The sequence below is a fragment of the Anolis sagrei genome, chromosome 6 (assembly GCF_037176765.1).
Source record: "Anolis sagrei isolate rAnoSag1 chromosome 6, rAnoSag1.mat, whole genome shotgun sequence".
In the NCBI taxonomy this organism is placed as follows: Eukaryota; Metazoa; Chordata; class Lepidosauria; order Squamata; family Dactyloidae; genus Anolis; species Anolis sagrei.
In genome coordinates this window covers 50886254-50897627 of record NC_090026.1, presented here as the reverse complement: position 1 = coordinate 50897627, position 11374 = coordinate 50886254, and the positions used below count along the sequence as shown (strand labels likewise).

General features: G+C 43.3%; 1 protein-coding gene across 1 annotated transcript; it reads right to left on the bottom strand.

Moving 5' to 3' along the window:
* Nucleotides 1–1192: 1192 nt before the first annotated feature.
* Nucleotides 1193–10926, bottom strand: CCR10 (C-C motif chemokine receptor 10). The gene is made up of 2 exons (XM_060783160.2): nt 10791–10926; nt 1193–2353 (listed from the first exon to the last, which is right to left on the bottom strand). Exons 1-2 carry the CDS (start codon nt 10815–10817, stop codon nt 1301–1303), a joined length of 1080 nt encoding a protein of 359 aa, XP_060639143.2. The 5' UTR covers nt 10818–10926; the 3' UTR covers nt 1193–1300.
* Between the last annotated feature and the right edge of the window lie 448 nt (nt 10927–11374).

Sequence of the window (11374 nt, the reverse complement as noted above, 5' to 3'; positions counted from 1 at the left end):
TCTCAAGGGAAATGACAATGAGAAGGAAAGCTGGGACATCCTGATCTTCCCTGAAGGCAGGAAGTCTCTTTGTTGGTAGGTGACCAATTCACCATGGGGCGCCTTCTCGGGCGGACCTGCTCCGAAATCCAAGTAGTGCCTTGCTATTGTCATGTAATCAGTCTTTGTTGGAAACCTTAAATCAATAGGGATTTGCCTCAGGAAATGAACTTCCCAAGACTAGTGTCTTGCTTGGGTCACGAAAGGTGGCTTCCCATATTTCATATACAAACATACACATAGGGGATTTATAAGGCATACACAAAGAAAAAATGGAGGGAAAAGGAAATTCATATGGACCCATTCCACCCACCAAAGTCCAAAAAGTCGAATATCATGAAATCATATAGTCCCCCTGTCATGATGGAGAGTTCATGGGGTTTGGGAAAAAGTTCCAAAAGTTTTCTTAAAGTTGAAGGAAGTTGATAAAGGTTGAAAGTCCAAGGGGGGCAAGTTGGAAAAGGTGTCCCAGTGTCCATGGCATTCTTATGAGCTGTTTGCCATAGTTGGAGATCAAGATCCACTGAGTAAACTATAGATCCCTCTTCTCCAAGGCCCGCTGACATCTTGAGGTTCCTCTGGGGTGATCGCGATAGTTGCCCAAGATCAGCAGGCTCCCTGGGCATCCACAAAACGGTGGCGACACAGCAGCATCTCCAGAAAAACAGCTGGGCTCCAGGTCAAGGTTTTAGAGACAAAAAAGGTTATTCCTGGGGCGGAGGGGTCAGCGGAGCGAACCGAGATTCTCCCGGCAGAAGAATGACACAATTTTTGAAGCGATCCGTTGATGCGCGGATACAGGGGCTCAAGGGGGTTTCCATATCCGCGGTTTAAGGGAACGCAGTTTCGGCCTCCCCGGAACGCGAAAATCGCATCCCAGGAGGGCTGGCAGTCATCTGCAGCCTGGGAGAAGAAAGGTTCATGGAAAGAGAGGTTTGAGGCAATGAAAAGACACAAAGTAATACTATGGAGAGGGAAAAGGTTACAATTAATTGATACTTTTATTGGGGGGATTAGTTACAATGTTAGGAAGGGGGAGAAAGCGAAGTAATGAGAAGGCTTCTGAGTTGACTGTAAATGACACATTAAGCCAATTTGTATTTTTATATGCATTTTACATTTTTATGTACTAAATTAAAATGTTCTGTGTCTATAAACAATAAACACACAGTATCTGGAGTTTCCTACAGTACATAAATCTTCTTTTCCAAAATGTCCTACCAGGTAGTGGGTGGTGTGTCCTATCTTCTCATAATACTCCTTATATTCCTTCCAGGTGGGTTGTGAGTGATACTTGCCTACTGGCTCTCCTTGGCTTTTTACCACAACACCCCCACTCTCCCAAGCAGCCAATGTCTCTGCTTAACCGCCGGAGGTCCTTACGGAAGCGTACACCTAGGAAGGAGTGAAGCACGGGATTCAGGCAACAGCGGGCAAAGGCCAATCCACTGGTGATGAGGAGAGCGAGGTCTCTGTGGAAGATGACTTTACAGCTTGAAACCTGTTGGCTCATCAAATCGGCTGTTTCCAGTAAGGTGAGGAGAGCATAAGGCAGCTGCAAAACTAGGAAGAGGAAGACTAGCGATAATATCAACCACAATGCCCGCTGTGATTGACCACAAGGAGATGACAGGAGAGTGCGGGCGATGGCCATGTAGGAAACTACCATGACGACAAATGGGAGGACAAAGCCCAAGGCCACCTGGACCAGGCTAATTACAACAGCAACAGTGGCCACCCTGCAGAGTTGAAAGCCCTCATGGTCCTCCATGCGGGCGTACAGGAAGTGGGGCAGTGCCAGAGAAGATGAGAGCAACCAAATCAGTCCTAAGCCCAGCCTGGCCCAACAAGTGGTGGCAAGGCGCAGGCGGTGGGCAATGGGTGCCCGCACGATGGCTACATAGCGGTCTAGAGTGAGGCCAGTGAGGAACAGGAAGCCACTGTAGAAGTTGAGGGCATGGAGGCCTTGGAGGCCCTGACATGCGGCTGTGCCCAGGTGCCAACGTCCCACCATAGCAACCACACCCAAGGGCAGTGTCAGGAGCAGCAGCAAGTCAGAGAAGGCCAAGTGCAACAGAAGAGCATCACCAATGGTCTGGATGGTATGGTAACGGATGCGAACCAGCAACAAAATCCCATTACCCAGGACCCCCAGGACGCAGAACAGGATGGCCATGACTGGGAGACAGATATGTGCCACAACACGGATGGCCTCCTTCTCACACAACTCAGGCAGGGTTGGTGGTGAGGCATCATAATACCACAGGTCCCACTCTGTGCTTATTGGCAACTCATTTGTCCAAGGAGTCTGCTCCTGAAAAAGAAGAAGCGAGTGTTGGTTAAAGCTGCCCTGCTCTAGAGTAGATTAGATTTTATTAATTAACTAGCTGTACCCTGCCACGCGTTGCTGTGGCCTATAGTAAATCTTTTCAAAGTAGAGGTAGATATCTGGAGTATTATGAAAGAGAGGTACCTACCTATTCCTTCCCCCTTTTTCTCCCCCTTTCTTTCCTTTCTTCCTTCTCTACCTCTTTCTTTCCTTCTTTCGTTCCTTGGTTTCATCCTTCTCTCTTTCCTTCATTCCTTCCCCCTTTCTTCCTTTGCCTCCTTTCTTCTCTCCCTGTTTTCTTCTTTCACTTTTTATTTTCTTTTCTCCTTCCTTCTTTATCTCTTTCCTACCTTTCCTTCCTTTTATTTTTCTTTCCTTTCTACTTTCTCTTCTTCCTTCCTTCGGTACCTTTTTCTTTCCTGCCTTCCCTCCTTCCTTTCTTCCTTCTCAATGCTTACCAAACCCTTTTCGTGCTTTCTGTTGGGTCATGGGAGTCCTGTGTGCCACGTTTGGTTTAATTCTGTCTTTGGTGGAGTTCAGAATGCTTTGATTATAGGTAAACTATAAATCCCAGCAGCTACAATTGAGGGGGGTGGGAGGAGGAGGAGGAGGAGCAGGGGCGGGGTGTCGGGTGTGGGCGGGGCTTCGGCGGAGGGGGGTGGGAGGAGGAGGAGTGCATGGGCGGGGCAGCGGTGGGTGTGGGCGAGGCTTCAGTGGAGGGGGGTGGGGGGAGGAGGAGGAGGAGCAGGGGCGGGGCGTCGGTGGGTGTGGGCGAGGCTTCGGCGGAAGGGGGTGGGAGGAGGAGGAGGAGTGCATGGGTGGGGCGTCGGTGGGTGTGGGCAGGACTTCGGCGGAGGGGGGTGGGAGGAGGAGGAGGAGCAGGGGCGGGGCATTGGTGGGTGTGGTCAGGGCTTCGGCAGAGGGGGGTGGGAGGAGGAGGAGTGCAGGGGCGGGGCATCGGTGGGTGTGGGCAGGGCTTCGGCGGAGGGGGGAGGGAGGTGCGGAGGGTGCGTTGGCCGTTTGGCCATGTGCGCGCGCCGGGGACTTTGCGCCATTGCTCATGCTCAGTTGTTTTGTCCTTTTGTGAGTGTGTTGTTGTGTTGTTTTTTATTTTGATTCGATTTGTTCGTACCTTGTGGGTTGAGGTATGTGCATGGGAATTTTGGTTAATTTTCATTGGGGTTTTTTTGAGTTTTGCTGTCCCGTTGGACGCCCCTTACAGATTTATATATATAGATTAATTTCCTATATTTCTACCCCGCCCTTCTCACCCCTGAGGGGGGACTCAGGGTGGCCTTGCAAAAGCATCATAGGATGCCGAACATCGTAAAAAAAAAATCAACAATCAGCAATGCATTAAAATATTAAAAAACAGTAATTAAACAATTGATTAAAAGCACGCCTGTTAAAACCAGAATCCAAAATCTAATCCAAGGTCCAGTCCGGGTCAATTCATTTAAAAGTCATTTAAAAGTTAATTAATTCATATTGAGACTGTTATGTAACACAATTTTTGTTTTTCAGTTACAAATGTCATTTCCTAATTGGATCTATAATAAAAAACATGGAAAAAAGTTTATTAAACTGCAAAAACGTTTTTTCGGAACATCCTGCAGCACCTTTTGCTATAGTTGTCAATGAATATCTCATCGAGTCTCAACCAATTCAACATAGTTTGTGGTAACCACAAAAACGATGTTTCTGGAGTATAACAACTACTTTCAAAGTCAGTACCGCACAATTAAACAGGAAATAACACTTTCAAACCAGGGGCAGAAAAATTTTAAAACATTGTTACATAGTGTTATTGAAAAATAAAAATTAATTCATTAATATTAATGGATTTTAATACTGAACGCCACCACTTGAAAGAAATAACAAGTCAAAACTTCCTATTCCTTGCACAAGAGGAATGGTGAGTGCTGATGGTTCATTTTACAGTGGAAGAATGAACAAATAAATAAATAGATCTGACTTCTTTGAATTGGTAAATTTAAGTAGTTGATCCTGATAGAGCTTCATTACTAAGCAATTTTACTTTTTAAAACCTATGCAGTGAAAAGTAGTGTATATCCTCGAGTATAAGCCTAGTTTTTCAGACCTTTTTTAGGTTGAAAAAGTCCCCCTCGGCTTATACTCGAGTCAAGGTTATTTATTATTTTACTCTATTATTATTATTATTATTATTATTATTATTATTATTATTATTCCTTTTCTTATTTTATTCTATTTATTATTATTTCATTTATTATTTTATTCTATTTATTATTATTACATTTATCATTTTACTCTATTATTATACATTTATTATTTTACTGTATAATTGTTGTTATTGCTACGTTCATTATTTTACTCTTTTTATTATTATTATTGTTATTATTACATTTGTTATGTTTGTCTCTTTATTAATATTGGAAGGATACATAGGCACATTTACATTGAAGAAGGTAAATAATCATTTAATCAGAATTGGACAGTATTATCTTAAGTTCTTGTGGGTTTTTTCGGGCTATAGAGCCATGTTCTAGAGGCATTTCTCCTGACGTTTCGCCTGCATCTATGGCAAGCATCCTCAGAGGTTGTGAGGTCTGTTGGAAGTAGGAAAAATGGGTTTATATATCTGTGGAATGGCTGGGGTGGGGCAAGGAGCTCTTCCCTGCTGCAGTTAGGTGTGAATGTTTAGCTGATCACCTTCATTAGCATTTGAAGGCCTGCCTGAGTCTGGGAAAATCTGTTGCTGGGAGGTGTTAATCTGTGCCTGGTTTTTTCCTCTCTGTTGTTTAGCTGTTATAATTTTAGAGTTTTTTAATACTGGTAGCCAGATTTTGTTCATTTTCATGGTCTCTTCCTTTCTGTTGAAATTGTCCACATGCTTGTGGATTTCAATGGCTTCTCTGTGTAGTCTGACATGGTGGTTGTTGGTGTGGTCCAGCATTTCTGTGTTCTCAAATAATATGCTGTGTCCAGGTTGGTTCATCAGGTGCTCTGCTATGGCTGACTTCTCTGGTTGAAGTAGTCTGCAGATTTTCCCAGACTCAGGCAGGCCTTCAAATGCTAATGAAGGTGATCAGCTAAACATTCACACCTAACTGCAGCAGGGAAGAGCTCCTTGCCCCACCCCAGCCATTCCACAGATATATAAACCCATTTTTCCTACTTCCAACAGACCTTCTCAATCTCTGAGGATGCTTGCCATAGATGCAGGCGAAACGTCAGGAGAAATGCCTCTAGAACATGGCTCTATAGCCCGAAAAAACCCACAAGAACCTAGTGATTCCAGCCATGAAAGCCTTCGACAATACAGTATTATCTTAAATTACAATATTTGTAAATATTCAAATATATATAACCTACTGATTCCTCAATTAATGTAATTTAATTGGTATCTATTTTCATTTTGCAATTTACCAGTAGCGGCTGCATTTCCCACCCTCGGCTTATACTCGAGTCAATCCGTTTTCTCAGTTTTTTGTGGTAAAATTAGGTGCCTTGGCTTATATTCGGGTCGGCTTATACTCGAGTATATATAGTAAGTTTTCATGTTTATGTATATTTATAGCTTATTTTATGTTCCGGCATTGAATGTTTGCCATATATATGTTGTGCTCTGCCCAGACTCCCCTTCGGGGTGAAAGGGGCAGAATATAAATGCTTTAAATAAATAAATAAATGCGTGAAAAGCACAAAACTAATTATTTCCAAGTTGATTGGTGTCATGAAAAAGTAGGCAGTGGCATATGGCTTTCATATGATGTGCAACTGAAACATTTCTGGTTTACAGAATGGATTAAGATACCGGTATAACAAATTTGGGAAACAATTTGTTTAGAACGGACACTCTTATAGGCATGCTTCCATAGAGCTTCCAGAATCCTCCAGACAATGTGGTCAATGGTTTTGTTTACTGGGAGAGTTTGGTAACTGTGATGCCCAAGAAGAGGAGATACCCTGAACAAGAAGCATTATGAAAATAACACTATGCAAAACAATTTTTGTTTTTGGGTTATAAGTGTCATTTCTTAATTTCCTGTATTGTTTTAATTGTGGTTTATGTTTAATTGTGGTTTTACTATTCTAACTGTTTGTATTGGCATCGTATCGGTGCCCAACGTAAGGCACTGAATCTTGCCATTATTTATGTGTAAACCGCTTTGAGTCCTCCCAGTGGTGAGAAAGGCGATATATAAATACTGTAAATAAATAATTGATTCTATCATAAAAACATGGGAAAAGTTTATTAAACTGCTAAGACTTTGTTATTTGTGGGACATCCTGCAGCGCAATTTCCTATAGTTTTTCAATGAATATTTCAACCAATTCAGACATCAGAAGAGCTGCAAGACCAAGAACAAGCCACAAGAGTAAAGATGAAGATCCACCCAGAGGAAAAGTGTTCCTGCCATACATCAAGGGAACCACTGATCGCATAGGGAAGCTGATGAGGAAACACAACATACAAACAATCTACAAACCCACCAAGAAAATCCAACAAATGCTTCGTTCAGCAAAGGACAAGAGGGATCCTCTCACCTCTGCAGGAGTCTACCGTATACCATGCAGCTGTGGACAAGTCTACAGAGGGACCACCAAATACAACATTGCCCAAATACGAATCAAGGAACATGAAAGGCACTGCAGACTACTTCAACCAGAGAAGTCAGTCATAGCAGAGCACCTGATGAACCAGCCTGGACACAGCATATTATTTGAGAACACAGAAATGCTGGACCACACCAACAACCACCATGTCAGACTACACAGAGAAGCCATTGAAATCCACAAGCATGTGGACAATGTCAACAGAAAGGAAGAGACCATGAAAATGAACAAAATCTGGCTACCAGTTTTAAAACTTGTGTGCCAGTTGCGCCCGTACCTTGGGAAGTCTGACTTGGCCACGGTAGTCCACGCGCTGGTTACATCCCGTATAGATTACTGCAACGCTCTCTACGTGGGGTTGCCTTTGAAGATGGCTCGGAAGCTACAAATGGTCCAACGATCGGCAGCCAGGTTGTTAAGAGGAGCGGCACTCAGGGAGCACACCACTCCTCTGCTGCGCCAGCTCCACTGGCTGCCAATTTGCTACCGGGCACAATTCAAAGTGCTGGCTTTAGCCTTTAAAGCCCTAAACGGTTCTGGCCCGACCTATCTGTCCGAACGCATCACCCCCTATGAACCAGTTAGGACATTAAGATCGTCCGGGGAGGCCCTGCTCTCGATCCCGCCAGCCCCACAAGCACAGCTGGCGGGGACGAGAGACAGGGCCTTCTCCGTGGTGGCCCCTCGGCTGTGGAACGCCCTTCCCGCAGACGTTAGATCGGCCCCCTCCCTGCTGGTGTTCAGGAGAAGAGTGAAGACCTGGCTCTTTGAACAGGCGTTCAATTAAGCAGTGCAATCAATTGACTGAATTTGGAACTGGAATAATGGATGAGGAGATCGGATTGTGATTTTACTGATGAGACGTGACGGATTAGTTATTGGATGTATTGATGTTTGTTCATTTGCTGATGTATTGTTGTATTGTTTTAACTGCTTTAATGACTGTTAGATGTTAATGCTATGCACTTTGTATATTGTCCTGTTGTAAACCGCACTGAGTCGCCTACGAGCTGAGATAGTGCGGTATACAAATAAAGTAAATAAATAATAAATAATAAATAAAAAACTCTAAAATTACAACAGCAAAACAACAGAGAGGAAACAACCAGGCACATATTAACACCTCCCAGCAAGAGATTTTCCCAGGCTCAGGCAGGCCTTCAAATGCTAATGAAGGTGATCAGTTGAAACATTCACACCTAGCTCCAGCAGGGAAGAGCTCCTTGCCCCACCCCAGCCATTCCACAGATATATAAACCCATTGTCCTAATTCCAACAGACCTCACTACCTCTGAGGATGCTTGTCATAGATGCAGGCAAAACGTCAGGAGAAATGCCTCTAGAACATGGCTCTATAGCCCGAAAAACCCACAAGAACCTACCAATTCAACATGGCTTGTGGCAGCCACTAAAACAGGATTTCTTGAGTATAACAACTACTTTTAAAGTAAATACCACACAATCAAACAGCAAACAACGCTTTCAAACCAGGAATAGAAATATTATCAAAATTTGTTATGTGGTGTAAGAGATTCTCAGACTGCAGACTCTGGTACATGGCCTCAAGCTTTAGAACATATAAAAAGAGTATTTTTGCTCCATTGCTTAATAACTACAGCACATACATTTTAACAGCAGGATTTGCAGGGAAAGTGGTGGTCTCAGCACGTCTGCAATATATACAAATGTTTCCTAGAGACACAGGTGAGCTGACTTCTAATTTACAAGTCTACCCACTTTTTATTTTTTAACTAGAATCCTGAGATCCAGCTATCCAGACGTAAAAATTCTTAATCTTAGTCCAAAAATTTGGTTTGACGAGACTAGTAAAAATTGAATGTTCATGATCTTTCATAAGCATCTCTTTCATTGTCCCAAGCTTGCATTTTAGCAATATAATTCTGCTGTAACTGACTGCTAATGGCTTAGACCAGCGTTTCTCAACCTGGGGATCACGACCCCCAGGGGGGTTGTTCAGCCATTTCTGAAGGGTCGCCATCTACACCTATCAGGCCAATGAATGACCATCACTCATAAAAACAATAAAAAAATTAGAAGGGACTTTAAAAGCCAATAAAGCAAAAAGATGCTACGGCGCATGCGCAAAAACTTCTCCTGGCAAACAAAACACACAATAGCATATTCACACTATCTTCTGGACTATTTATTTATTTATTTTATTTTATTTCCGGTACTTTTACCCCGCCCTTCTCTACCCCCGAAGGGGGACTCAGGGCGGCTTACACAACGAGGCACCGTTTGATGCCTATACAGTTACAATTACACAAAATGACAATTATAATTAAACAATTAAAACAATTATCATGGTTAAAACAAACGAAGTAATCAACAATCTATAAACACAACATATAGAAACTATTCACGTGCTCCGCATTCGTCATTCCGGGTTCCAGATTCCATTCCATTAGACCTTTCCTAGATAATGTCAATTCTTTACCTGCCCGTTTGGCCAAACGCTTGGTCCCACATCCATGTTTTGAGTTTTCTCCTGAAAGAGAGGAGTGAGGTCGCTGTTCTGATTTCCCCGGGGAGCGAGTTCCACAGGCAGGGGGCTGCCACCGAGAAGGCCCTGCTCCTCATCCATGCCAGCCTCACTTGTGATACTGGCGGGGTTGAGAGCAGGGCCCCCTCGGCCGATCTTAAACTGCGGGGTGGGACGTAAAGGGAGATCACTTCGCACAGATACACTGGGCCAGAGCCGTGTAGGATTTTGTAGGTCAAAACCAGCACTTTGAATTGTGCTCAGAATTGGATTGGCAGCCAGTGGAGCTGACACAACAAGGGGGTGGTGTGCTCCCTGTATGACTACAGTTCCCAGCATCCCCTAGACCAGGCCCTTTAGGAGAGGAGGATGGTCCAAATGCACTGTTTTCAAGCTGCAAGCTTTCTTCTCCTTGTATTTCTTTGAGAGCATCCCAATCCCTGCATATTTCCAATTTCCTGTTTCTGAATTGCAACTCCCAGCAATCCTCCAGATAGATAGATATATAGATTAGAGATAGATAGATTGATTGATTGTTCAGGAGGACTGCTGGGAGTTGCAGTCCAAGAATAGGTGGAGAACGAAGAAAGGGGAGAAAGAGGAAGGGAAGGAAAAGGGGGGAAGGAGGGAAAGAGGAAGAGAAGGAAGGAAGGAGCGAATGAAGGAAAAAAGGGAAGGAAAGAAGGAGGGAAGGAAGGAGAGAAAGAAAGGAGAAGGGAAAGAGGGAGGAAAGGTAGGCCACAGCAACGCATGGTGACTACAGCTAGTGTTTTATATTGTATTGTTGATTGTTTCTAATGGCACTTTTATGAATGCCTGACACTGAATTGTGCCAAACTGTAACCCGCCTTGAGTCGCCGTATGGCTGAGAAAGGCGGGCTATAAATATAATAAATAAATAAATAAATAAATAAATAAATAAGATCCATTTTGGATTTTCCCCCCTCTTTTTTCTTCTTATCTTCCCTCCACCTCTCCTCAATACCTTCTTCTTTCCCTTCCTTTTTACCCGAGGGTTTTTGTTGTCTTTAATTGACAAAGATAATCTTCAATTAAAGATCTCCAGTTTATTTTTTTATACAAAAGTCACTGACAAAAAAGTTGAGTCCTCCACCACTTTCAGCACCATTATCTGCTGCTGATCACTTTTTTCAAAGTAAATTTTTTTGTAACTGGGAGGACTGGGGCTCCCAATCAATATCTTATGGAATCGGTCTAACTATCGCCAGTGTTCTTCTCTAGTGGAGATATTTGAATGTCATTTCGGGGCTAATTCACGAGGTAACTGCCACTCTTGAGATCAAGCTCATTCTCACTTACCTGAAGCTGTGGATCCTGTTCAGCCATCCTGAGATGACAGTCAACAATATCCTCTGAGGCTAACTGAGGTTTTGTGAGTTGTTTCTGCTCTGCTGGTTGATGCTGTGGCTGATTCTGAAAGAGAGGCACACTAAGAATAAATACGACATGAACCTTTACTAAACTGGAAAGGTTTGAGTATTGGGACAGAGTGCTGATGGCGGTGGTAACAGTTTTCCATAGACACAAAGAAAAAATTGATTGTGGTTATTGTTAACTTTTTAACCTTTTGCATGCTTATATCTTAAGTGACTGTAGAATAATGGTGTGCTACGCTTGTCTGTTTTTGACTGGAAGGAGCTATGTTTAATCCATTGGACACATCACACTATCTCTCTTGCATTTGAGGATGTGAGGAAATCACATTGAGAGATACTGATGCATTTATTTATTCCTCCCCATCCCTAATAATTCCATCTAAGCATTATCAGAGAGCCAGTGTGGTGTGTGACTATGACTCTGAAGAGCAGGGTTCGATTCTCCACTCAGTGTTGAAAACCCATTGAATGACCTTGGGTGAGTCATAACTCTGGCCATGTATAAAT

What these genes read in the sequence shown, in the direction of transcription:
- CCR10 (XM_060783160.2), bottom strand. Translation starts at nt 10,817, where the DNA reads ATGGCTGAACAGGATCCACAGCTTCAG. An exon ending in AACAGGATCCACAGCTTCAG is followed by an intron (nt 2,354 to 10,790) that starts GTAAGTGAGAAT and finishes CTTCTTTTTCAG; the next exon opens with GAGCAGACTCCTTGGACAAA.